The sequence below is a fragment of the Mobula birostris genome, chromosome 7 (genome assembly GCF_030028105.1).
Source record: "Mobula birostris isolate sMobBir1 chromosome 7, sMobBir1.hap1, whole genome shotgun sequence".
NCBI lineage: Eukaryota > Metazoa > Chordata > Chondrichthyes > Myliobatiformes > Myliobatidae > Mobula > Mobula birostris.
In genome coordinates, this window is record NC_092376.1 from 65,624,518 (window position 1) to 65,637,417 (window position 12,900).

A 12,900-nucleotide genomic window follows, 5' to 3' on the forward strand; every position below is an offset into this window, starting at 1 on the left:
TGCATTTGCCCTCAGAAATACTAGCAACAGGGTATGGCAGTTCCAAAATTGCAGTCTTTATTCACTATTTATTTTTCTAAAATAACAATTATGATGCATCAAACTGTTAAATACCAAAAAACTAAGTGCTCTGCAATTCCCTCATTATTTCTAAATATAATGCATTTTAACACATGTAACACCCTGGGAAAGGTTTCACTGCGAATGTAATGGTCTTTCTGTAGAAGCAATGTTTGGGTTATGGTTAGAGATAACGGGTGCTTTGGAATATGAGCTGTCCAATGAGGGGATTGTGTTTTTGTGCTGTGTGCCTGACACCGAGGTGATCTGGGGCTTCTATCTGGCGGGACATGGAGAGAGGAAATGCCAGAAAGGAGAGGCCGTAGTAGACACTCAAAAGGAGTGGACTTGGTGTGGGGCCCGGAGTTGACAAAGCTTGGGGAACTCGATGGAGGATTGATGAAAGGGAAACTGTGAGTGCCAACTTGTGCACATTAGACTGTTGCATTTAAATGGGCCCTTTTCTTTTTGCTTTACTTTACTAACCCATTAGTCAAATTAAGAATTATAAAGCTAAATCTTTTAATTGCATATGGTGTATTGTCTGTTATTTCATGGTACTGATTTGTAACAGGGTAACAAATCACGCAGCATCCACACAAACAGTGGGGTTTTGCACCTCAATTTCACACATTTGCCAAGGCCAGAGATTGTCTTCCTTAGACTTACACAGTCCACAGAACCTGAGGGTTACACATAAAAATGCTAATTCAATTTTTACTAGCAGGAAACTTAATTCTTTTTTTCCCCAATTGCTTTCTACCACCTCTGCATTATAATGTTCTAATTTTTTTGCGGTCTGAAAAATGTAAGTGAAAATAGTTAATTATAAGATGGGCTTTTTCCTAGTTTGTCTGCTAATATTTTCATATCATAGGCAGTTCAGCCAATCTGTTAAGATTCCCACTGTTGCATGAGAGCAATCACTTTGAATGTGCCCAAGATAAACTAAGTACCACTTCAGAGATGATTATTTCCTTCTCGTCAATGGCAAAAATTTTCTTGGTTTGTTATTAGCACAAATTCAAGCTCCTTGGAAATAAATCTCATATATACAATTATAATCATTCTTTGTAAAATAAAGTAATAGATGGAAAAGCTTTGTAATAATTGTATGTATAATACAAGAACAACCTTATTACCATTTCACAAATGGATCCAAGCGATGTGCCCTAATTTGCGGTAAATTAGTGGCTTCCTTCACCCAAATCTGAACTTCACCTGTTCTTTTCCCTGTGGCCAAAAACATCAGTAAGTATATTGATGCAAATGAAAATAACTGTAAATTATCAGATATGAAGGATAAAATACCTTTGTATCCCTGTGGAATATAACGGAAAGCCACTCTTAGGGTACCTTTGTTATCACTTGTGTAAGACGTAACTGTCTGCAAAGAATTATGAACAAGAGGATCATTTGGTCAAAATATTTGAAATAATATTGTTGCCATGACATAGCAAAACCTATGTACAACATATATAAGAATCTATTGATCAAAGTACTCTTCTAAAAAGTCCTGCAGTAGCTTACTTAATGAGGAAACGTAACAAAAGTACAGAATTGTGTTTTATAAACTTAGAAAGCTATGTTCAAAACAGCTAGTTATCTAATCTCAACGTGATTCTGCATGTACACAATGACTCATCTATCTGCATCTCGTTGCTTCCCTATCATGAAGCTGAAGCAGATAAGACTCTAGTCATCTATCCTATCACTCCTAGAGCACATCTTGTCATGCTTTCCTTCCCAGTTCTGAAATTACCCCAAAAGTCCCTCAAGGGTTCATTCCTTTTCTTTGTTACAGTGTTTTACTTTATTAGCATTCTTTGGAAAATACGGTATTAGAGAAAGCTTGCAGAAAATCAAAAAACTGACTGAAAACAATCAGTGAAGAAAATGTAGACAGCCTTTATTTGGAAGCAAGACATTTACAGGGAACAGTAAACACATACTTCGGTTTTATATTTACAAAGGGGGTATAAATAGTTCCCCAACATTTTGAAGAGATTAAGTTAAATCTACATCAGTCAAGAAATAGTGTTAGGAAAACTGAATACTCCAAGATCTGATAGTTTGCATCCCAGAGAATTTAAGGAAATGTCTCAAGAAATAGTAGATGCATTGGTGGTTATTTTCCAGCATACTTCAGACTTTGAAATAGTTCTAATTGATTACAGCATAGCTAATATGAAATAGGCAGAGAGAAAACCAGGAGTCATATAGCTGGTTTGGATTACTAAAAATTATATGATTATACAGAATGGGAGAACAAGCTGAAGGGACCAAACTGCCAACCCGTGTTCCCATTTTCCAAGCTTCTGTTTGGCAACGTGACTCTGTAATTCAGCTAATCTGTGCCATTTGACCACATAAAATTAATGACAACAACCAACTGGCTTTCCAATACCTCTCTCAAGCCTGTAATTCCTTCCACAGTGTCTGCTTGCTTGTCTGACGTTTGGACATACAGGCAGTCTCCAGTTCACAGAAAGGTTACATTCACAAGAAATGTATGTAAGCCACTACCTTTGCAAGTCTGTAGTCTATTTTCCATAACAACCCATATTGTATTGCTCTACATACACTACTTATAATGTTTCATTTTATTGAATAACATCCCTAACAGTATCAATATTTAAATTAATGGAACATATACTGTATCCAGTCATTAATGAATACTGTATCATGTAATATTTTATTATTACAGCTTATATTGTAATGGAGTAGTTGCATGGACAGATTTCTGTAAATCAGGTCTTCACATCATTCATAACTTGGAGCCCATGTAATTGAACTTTTTTCTCATTGTCCTGGGCCAAACTCCAGGAATTCTTAAATAGAACTGTGAAAATGGATATCCTATGTAAGTACTGAAAGACTGATTCAAAATTGCACACCAACGCCAGGTGGAATTAATTGATTCCAGTAAAAGTGAGGTGTGTTTCAATGATTGAGAGCAAGGACACTGCCTTCTATCTGCAAGACTGATAAAACTTGCAGAGGCAAGCACTTAGCTGGAGCACTTCTACTGGGGGCTGAAAATATAGAGGCATGTACGTAGTTTTCAGCAGCAGGCGTAGAGTTGGCAAGGTCACTTGTAAATCTCACACTCCATTTCAATGATGGAGAGTTTGTGTGGTGAGGACAATAATTCCAACATGATTGCTTTGGCAGTTTTCCACATGCCAAAGGAGATGAAGCCCCATATACTTGATTGGAGATTAAAGATGACGCTAATGCAGTAATCTATGGACAGGGTCATAGAGTTATAATCACAGCAAAAAAAGGCTGATCTTGCGCATGCCAAGCATTTCATCTTACACCCACTTTAAGGGAGGATGCATATTGGGAGTCCCATTGTCCTATTTGCCTACACTGAGCAAACATCATTCTAAACTTTTCTTATCTATGAACCTGTTCAACTGTCTTTTTGGCATTAACTGTACCATTGTTACTTTTAACCATTTAAACCTGATTCTGATTACTCTGATGACTCACTCCATATACCCACCACCCTTTGCATTAGAATCTTCCTTAGGTCAACTTCAAATCTTTCCCCTCTAGTTTTAGACACTCCTGCCTTGGGAGAGAGACTGCGACCATCCACCTTCACAATGCCCATCGCAATTTAATAAATCTCTACAAGGTCACCACTCAGCCTTCTTTACTTCAGGGAAACAGTCCCAGCCTATCCATTCTCTCCTCAAGTCCTAGTAACAGCATGCTGAATCTTTCCTGCATCTCTCTAGCTTACTTACATCCTTCCTATAGAATGTCACAGTCATACTTTATTGATCCCGGGGGAAACTGGTTTTCGTTACAGTTGCACCATAAATAATAAATAGTAATAGAACCATAAATAGTTAAATAGTAATATGTAAATTATTGCAGTAAATTATGAAATAAGTCCAGGACCAGCCTATTGGCTCAGGGTGTCTGACCCTCCAAGGGAGGAGTTGTAAAGTTTGATGGCCACAGGCAGGAATGACTTCCAGTGACGCTCTGTGCTGCATGAATGGCAACCAGTACTGCACAAAATATTCAAGGTTCAGTCTCAACAACATCTTATCCTATTGTAACATGACATCACAACTCTTGCGCTCTGTTGTGAAGAGTTAATTTAATCATCACTGCTTGAAATAATCCACTGGCTAAGTTCAGGGTGATAGTAAAAAATACCTCTACAGCATGGCTGCAGTTCTGCCTGTAGAAGTCGACAGATCTCTGTCACTGTTGGTTTAAAAGCTTTATTCTCTGGTTATGATGTTCATCAGGAAACAGGAGCTCTGGGAGTGACCTCCAATAAATACCTTGGAGATGTACTCTCCTGGCAAGAATCCATTCACTCCTCCTTTGAGATCCTCTGGCAAATCTGCTTTACCTTTCAGTCCCCCCTTCTTTTGCTCCCATGAAATGCTGAATACTCAGAAGGCTGTCCTCCAAGGCATTCAACACGAGGGGGCATAGTTTTAAGGTGCTTGGAAGTATGTAAATTAATACCAGGGGAAAGAGAAACTAGTTCTACTCTTTGTAGGCGTGAACGCATGTCAGGCTTATGAATTTTAAAATATTATGGGAGCTCATTGATATGTAGGGATGTCCATAATCAAGTGTTCGTAGCCCAGGGCCAGCCTGTGATGGGTTACATTAAATGCTTTATTAATTGAGTGATAGAATATTATTTACTTTACTTTGTATCAATAACGCGCTTATGTAACTGAGTTTCTATTTCTGATAAAAGTTACATAACTGGAAAATAGTTTTTAAAATTGAAAGTGACCAATATTTTAAGCATTCTGAATTAATATTTAACTTTACAAAAGTGCATTGTTTTCAATTGTCTTGTATATTTTAAATTATTTTACTATAAATTACCTTTGGTTTCAGGTTGTACCATTCCATTTGCTTGTTACTCCAATCCCACTTTTCCAGTTCTATTTCTACTTCACCCAGAAAATCATTTCGTCCAAATGTGTCATTGTGCCAAACAGAAAGGTTCAGGGTCTGAGCCAGCAGGATATTCTTTTCAACTTTATACTGTAACACAAGAGATGCAGAACACAGTTAGAATGGAAACAAATAAAAATAAACATTTATTGTCAGTAGTTTTATCACTTATCAGCAGTTTATTCTTAGACACTTGTTAACCACTAAACAATTATGAAAATATACATCAAATATTCTTAAAACCCTCGCATGTTTAGTGCCAATTAATTTGTATCAGTGTGGCTCAAATTTGTTAAACAGAAAATACTACATTAACTGCAACTTTAAAAAATAATAATCATGCATTCAGAAAGAGTCACAGCAAATACTGTGCTCCATGGGTTATTACGTTTCTAGATAAAAACAATAACATGAGGACCAATTATTTGCAGTTATGAATTTTAAAAACTCCTTGTATCTTTTTAGATTTCATGATACAATTTATGCTGGATTTCTGGATACGTAGCAGTAAAATGATCTTTTCTTAGCCTTCTTCATCTCATCATCTTTGTTTTCCTCAGTGAGAAACAGACATATAGGAAGTTAATGAAAATAACTCAGGGCAAATCTCCTCCATTCAAAATTATAATGCCATAATCCCTTCCAACACACTTTGTATGTGAGCACAAGTAACATCCATCTTCAACTCAACATAATTTGCCTGCAAAAGCACAGAACATCAAACAAAAACTGGACTACAAACAGGTTCCATGTTTACAGACATCCGTAAGTTGATCATACAGGTTGAAAAAAATACAAATTGCTCTGTATGGTAACCATACCTCCACAGTACTGTAATGAATGGCATGAAAGTTTTGAATTTTTATTAATATAATTATGGAAGTTCATTTGTATGTAGCGAAGTCTGTAAGTTTGGCATGTGTAACTTGGAATGTAAAACATTGTCTCTGAACTCTGGTCCACCATATTTTTAGTTCATTATTAAACTGGTATCTTCAGTTATGTACCTTGTTTTGTTTCGTATATCTTGACACTGTAGCTTTGCAAAATATTCAGCTAATTTAATGTCCTTCTGTGGGTGATAGCGCCACAATCACTCATGAGAAAATCACTTAAAAATTGAGGATGTAGGTTGTGTAGTATCATTGAAGAAAAAGCTGCCCTTTCATTTCAATATTCTGATGAAATTTCATTGATTTGAAATGTTTCTCCTTTCACAGCTGTTATCTGATCTTTTGGGTACTCACTACATTTTTGTTTATAATGAGGTTCCCACAATCATAGAATTTTGCTTTCTCAAAGACAGCTACTTGATTTCACATCAAAAGAATGCAAATTTAAAGTATCTCAGATTATGCCCTTTGGCTCTCGGATCTCCAACCTGATGCTACAGTACAGAAACACAAAAACAGTATAACTGGTCTTATGATTAATCAAGCCTATTCTGAGATTCAATAAGATCAGAAATTAATTTTTATATCATCTTCCTGACCTGGATTCCTTTATTATCTTCCACAGTCTCCGGCCTTAGTTTTGAATAAGCTAACTGGCCAAACAGCCACGGTTCTGTGCGGTAGAGCATTCCAAAGATTGATGATCTATCTGATTGTGGTCGGAGTCTAAGACAGATAGCTCTAACTCCTGAGAATGCTTTGCAAAAGGAACAGCATCTCAGCACCAAGCACACTTCAGAATTTTTAAGCGTTTCAATGAGATTATGTCCAATGATTCAACGTATATGGTTCTTTCCTGCCTTAATTTTTCCACATGACATCCTACAAATCAAAAGAGTGAACTTTGGCTACACCACAATCTCAGAACAAATATCATTCCTTTCAAAGTTCAAAATAAATTTATTATCAAACTATGTACATGTTATGTTATACTACCTTGAGGAACATTTTTGCAGGCATTTTACAGGAATGTTACGAAACACAATAGAAATTACAAATAACTAATACATCCCACCCTACCACATCTGTATGGAGCCCTCTCACATGAAAGTAGCGTCCATCACCAAGATCCTATCATTCAGGTCATGCTCCCTTCTCACTGCTCCCATCAGAAAGGTGGTACAGGAGCCTCAGGACTCACACCACCAGGTACAGGAACAGTTATTACCCCTCAACCATCAAGCTCTTGAGGGGATAACTTCACTTGCCCAATCACTGAAGTATTGCCACAACCTATGGACCCACCTTCAAGGATTCTTCATCTCATGTTCTCAATCCTTGTTGCTTATTTATTTCCGCAAACACGAGGAAATCTGCAGATGCTGGAAATTCAAGCAACCCACATAAAAAATGCTGGTGAACGCAGCAGGCCGGGTAGCATCTATAGGAAGAGGTACAGTCGATGTTTTGGGCCGAAACCCTTCGTCAGGACTAACTGAAAGAAGAGTGAGTAAGGGATTTGAAAGTGGGAGGGGGAGGGGGAGATCCAAAATGATAGGAGAAGACAGGAGGAGGAGGGATGGAGCTAAGAGCTGGAAAGTTGATTGACGAAAGGGATACGAGGCTGGAGAAGGGAGTGGATCATGGGATGGGAGGCCTAGGGAGAAAGAAAGGGGGGGGAAGCCCAGAGGATGGGCAAGGAGTATAGTGAGAGGGACAGAGGGAGAAAAAAAAGAGAAAAAAAAGGGGAAAAGAAAAAAAATAACAATGATAAATAAATAAGGGATGGGGTACGAAGGGGAGGTGGGGTATTAACAGAAGTTAGAGAAGTCAATGTTCATGCCATCAGGTTGGAGGCTACCCAGAAGGAATACAAGGTGTTGTTCTTCCAACCTGAGTGTGGCTTCATCTCGACAGTAGAGGAGGCCGTGGATAGACATATCAGAATGGGAATGGGATGTGGAATTAAAAGGTGTGGCACTGGGAGATCCTACTTTCTCTGGCGGACAGAGCGTAGGTGTTCAGCGAAATGGTCTCCCAGCCTGCGTCGGGTCTCGCCAATATATAGAAGGCCGCATTGAGAGCACCGGACGCAGTATATAACCCCAGACAACTCACAGGTGAAGTGTCGCCTCACCTGGAAGGACTGTCTGGGGCCCTGAATGGTGGTGAGGGAGGAAGTGTAAGGACATGTATAGCACAAGGATAAGTGCTGGGAGAGAGATTGGTGGGAAGGGATGGGGGGGGGGACGAATGGACAAAGGAGTCACGTAGGGAGCGATCCTTGCAGAAAGCAGAAAGGGGGGGGAGGGAAAGTGGTGGGATCCCATTGGAGGTGGCGAAAGTTACGGAAAATTATATGTTGGACCCGGAGGCTGATTTTGGATATCACCCTCCCCCTCCCACTTTCAAATCTCTTACTATCTCTTCTTTCAGTTAGTACTGACGAAGGGTCTCGGCCCGAAACATCAACTGTACCTCTTCCTAGAGATGCTGCCTGGCCTGCTGCTTTCACCAGCATTTTTATGTGTGTTGCTTATTTATTGATTACTATTATTATTTTCTCCCCCCCCCCCTTCTTTTTGTACTTGCACAGTTGTTTTTTTTTGCACATTGGTTGTTGTCCATCTTGTTGGGTGCAGTCTTTCATTGATTCTATTACATTCCTGTGATTTCCCAAAAGAAAATTAATCTCAGGGTTGTACATGGTGACATATGTACTTTGATAATATAGTTACTTTTAAGTAACTTTTAACTTTGAACAAATAACCAAAGAGTTTGCAAATAAGACTTCAGTAACTCCTGCCCAATGGTTGTAGTGAGAAGAGAGCATGGCTTAGACGGGTGAGGATCTTTGACGATGGGTGCTACTTTCCTGTGGCAGTGTACCATGTAAATGTGCTTTGCCTGTGAAGGACTAGGCTATATCCACCACTTGCTATAGAATATTGCATTCCTGGGCATCGGTGTTTTCATACCAGGTCATGATGCAACCAGTTAGAATACTCTCCACTGTGCATCTATAGAAGTTTGTCAAAGTTGTTGGCAACATGCCAAATCCATGCAGACTTCTAAGTTGAGGCACTGTTGTGCCCTATTTGTGATTGCACTTATGTGCTGGTCCCAGGACCGATCCTTTGATAATGCCAAGTGACTACAAGCTAGCAACCCTCTCCACCTCCAATCCCCTAATGAGGACTGGCTCGTGGACCTCCGGCTTCTTCTTCCTGTAGTTGATCATCTGCTGTTTGATTTTGGTGACGTTGGGAGGTTGTTGTTGTAGCACCATTCAATCAGATTTTCAATCTCCCTCCTGTATGCTGATTCATTACCACCTTTGATTTGGCCAACAACAATGCTGTAATCAACAAACATTATTGGATTGGAGCTATATTTTACCACACAATAATAGGTATAAAGTTCATAAAGAAGGGAGCTAATTATATGGTCTTGTGGTGCACCTGTGCTGATGGTGATTGTGGAGATGTTGGTGCCAATCCATATTTACTAGGGTCGCCAGTGAGGATGTCGAGGATCCAGTTGTAGAGTAAGGTACTGCGGTCCAGGACTTGGAATTCAGTGACGAGTGTTCATGGAGAGGATGGTGTTGAATACCAGGCTATAGTCAATGAAGGACAAACTGATGTACGCATCTTCACTGTCCAGGTGTTCCAGAGCAAAGTGAAGGGCCAATGAAATGACATCTGCCTTTGACCTGTTGGGATGGTAGGGAAATTGGAGCAGATCCAAGTTACTCCTCCGGCAGAAGTAGATATGCTTCTCAACCAACTTCTTCGAGCATTTCATCACAGTGGATGCAGGTGCTGCTGGATGATAGTCATTGAGGCAGGTTGCCATGTCTATTTGCAGCAGGTGGGTACCTCAGACTGCTGAAGTGTGAGGCTAAAGACGTGAGTAAACACTCAAGCCAGTTAACAAGCACATTTCTTCAGTAATCGGCCAGGTGTGCCATCTGGGCCAGGAATGCTTTCCATGGATTCACCCTTCTGAAGGGTGCTCTCACATTGGCCTCAGAGACTGAGATCACAGGGTTTTCAGTGGCTGTGTGAGTTTATGTAGCTGCCCCCATGTTCCGTCAGTCAAAGAGAGCATAAAATGGATTGAGCCCATTAGGGAACAAAACTTTGTTCGCATTTACATTGCTTGGTGCTGCTTTCTAGGAAGTGAAGTCAGGGAAATTAATGCTTAATATAGCACCTCAGGTTCAGGCTTACCAAAAATTCTGTAATTGCAACAAGATCCACAGCGCTCTCTCTAACCAACTTGCAAAATAGGCTGAAACAATTGCTTGCTCATCCAGTTAATTTTCCTGTAATCCCAGTTTCTTAGCGTCACCAGAATTTAACTACTTCTCTAACTTCCAAAATTCAAAGGAATACAAATCCTGCTGATGAAAGCAGTGTTAAATTTTAATTCCAAGATCCAGCATTACTCTGGTGGATGTGCAACATCACCTAAAAACATACAGACTACTTCGGAGTTGCGTCACAACTATCAATACTTTGAAATTTGTCTATGATATAGCAGTAGTAACATATTTGTAATGTAATTCTTGAGGTTTACAAGAGCACTAATACTTTCAAAGATGAAAATGTAATTACCATTATTAATGTTTATAATATTTCACTTAGTATTTCTATAGCTAAACAAGGTTAAGAAAAATGATGCCCAAACCCCTTACTCTCAGTATTTCATTGTAGACTGGACTCAAAGTTTTCTTCTTCACTGTTGTTTTCTTCTTTCCCAACTTAACTTTATCTGGAAGCAGGTAGCTTTTCACGTATCTAAAAGAACCAGAGACTATTGATGAGGTAAGAATGAATAGTAGAGTTCTGTGATTTTCTTTCTGAACTGCTTGAGTTTGCATTTTCGCTTTTCTCATTCTTTAACGTAGAGCCATAGTTAGAGGATGCCACTTAACCCATTACATTTAATCCATCTAGTTTCATTGATTTTGCATCCAATTATTTGACACTTGGTATTTTTGCCTGATGCCCATATTTTTACTAAAATATCCCCACTCCATTCTTTAATGTATCGTTTACCAGTCTGAGTTTGTAGCTCATTCATTCTATACTCAATATATTTTTTTCCTTTTCTATTCCTGTAGTATTTAAATACACCTATTAGTGATTGATAAGTTGATAAGGTAGACAGAGTCAATCTTAGAAAACCTAGCACATTTATCTTTCCTACATTTACACACTTAGTCCAGTCGTCGTGGAGCATACGGATCCCTTCATTGTAGAAGTTGGTGTCTTGGACCTCCAGAAGTGGTCCACAGCAGAGGTGATTGATAAGTTTGTGGCCTAAGATAGACAGAGATGAGTTATTAACTCCAAACTTTCTGCATTTTCACTCAAAGAGTTGACCTGCACGTGCATGTAACGAGAGATGTATAACGCATCTCCTTCTACCTTAGGCCACGAACTTACCAATCACCCTTACTGTGGACCACCTGGAGGTCCAAGACGCTCTCGTTATATGCACGTGCAGTTCGACTCTTTGAGTGATAATGCAGAAAGTTTGAAGTTCATAACTCATCTCCTTCTACCTTAGACCACGAACTGATCAATCACCCCTGCTGTGGACCACTTCTACAAAGAAGGGATCCGTATGCTCCACGACCGCTGGACTAAGTGTGTACATGTAGGAGGGGACTATGTTGAAAAATAAATGTGCTAGGTTTTCTAAAATTGACTCTTTCTACCTTAGGCCACAAACTTATCAATCACCCCTCGTATTTGCATTGAATGTTGATTACTACTCTACATTAGTTGCCAACGACAGTAGAAATTAATGAATCTCTAGTCTACTGTGTTGTTAGAATACATGCATTGTGCATATTTCAACACATTCTTGGAATATTGCCACTTTTTAATTCTCCCATAAAGTATTGCAATTGCATTCAGTTTATATATTTTTATATTTTATTAATTTTAGTTTCATGATCAGTAATCATTGTCTCTCCTAGTTTGATATCAACTATACTTTTGTCCATTCTCCTTTAATTTCACAAATCAAAAGTAACCAAAATCCACCTGCTTTTTAAATTGCTGAATGAATTATGTATTCATTCTTTACTTACAGTGCTTAATTTAAAATTAGTCACCTTTGCATAGAAATTCTGTCAGTATTTCCGGGTAGTCCTTTCATTGACTTTTCTTCATAAAAAATGAAGGTCAATTAGGATCTTCTTGGAGCCCACAGACCTGTGTATAATGGTTATCCATGCCTTATACTTAATGCCTCTGTATAGCATTAAAGTATTATACAGGATCGAAGGAAGCCATTTTGTCTAACACAGATTTCTTTGCTAATTGGTTATCCAATGAATTTAATTCCAATTATTCTGCTCTTTTCCAGAGCATTGAAATATATATTTTTTTAAAACCTCCTTTTCAGGCAAGTAACCTTCTTTTACCATCCTTTGGACAATTCATCCCAAGGATCAACATAGCAGTTCCTGAAGCAGAAACAAACTTCTCTTCAAGAAAGAGTGTACCTCCAGTACCTCACTAAAAATAACTTCAAACTCACTTCAAAGTATTAAAGAATCTATCAGGTAATAAGATTTTCCAAACTTGTCTCGTTGCAGGCAAATTTCCACTTTACAGGAGAGTGAGAGTGAGAGCAGGAAGGATTTAAAACAGCAAGTCTTGTTGACTGGCTTTTTGACTAACTTGACATCAGCTCCCAATAAAAAAAAGATAAGCTCAAGCGGAGGGGATTGTAGGACTGGCCCAGTATTAGAAAGGGATGTTGGTGAGGACCAAAGAAGATTCTTAACCTTTCTTCATCAAGTTACTCAGGCAGACCAACTGCTTAGTGGGCTTGTGGTTGGGACTTAAATAACAACATAGCAAATAAATGAAAAAAACACCAAATTAAAACTAAGTAAAAGGTGTAGAGATGCAGGATCAAGTGATGTGTTCTAGCTGTTTGTGAGAGCTGGTGGACTCTATTGTGCTCCACTGTG

At 38.8% G+C, this 12,900-nt stretch overlaps 1 protein-coding gene across 9 annotated transcripts in view; it reads right to left on the reverse strand.

The window, feature by feature from the left end:
• The window catches only part of LOC140200263 (synaptotagmin-like protein 2), a 106,948-nt gene that overhangs the window by 1,603 nt on the left and 92,445 nt on the right, over positions 1-12,900 (reverse strand). For all 9 annotated transcript variants that reach the window (XM_072263318.1, XM_072263320.1, XM_072263322.1 and 6 more), the window contains 4 exons: positions 10,603-10,705; positions 4,936-5,097; positions 1,372-1,447; positions 1,203-1,293 (listed from right to left, as the gene is read on the reverse strand). In XM_072263318.1, coding sequence (XP_072119419.1) covers positions 1,203-1,293; positions 1,372-1,447; positions 4,936-5,097; positions 10,603-10,705 — 432 coding nt within the window. The remainder of the gene's footprint in view (positions 1-1,202; positions 1,294-1,371; positions 1,448-4,935; positions 5,098-10,602; positions 10,706-12,900) is intronic.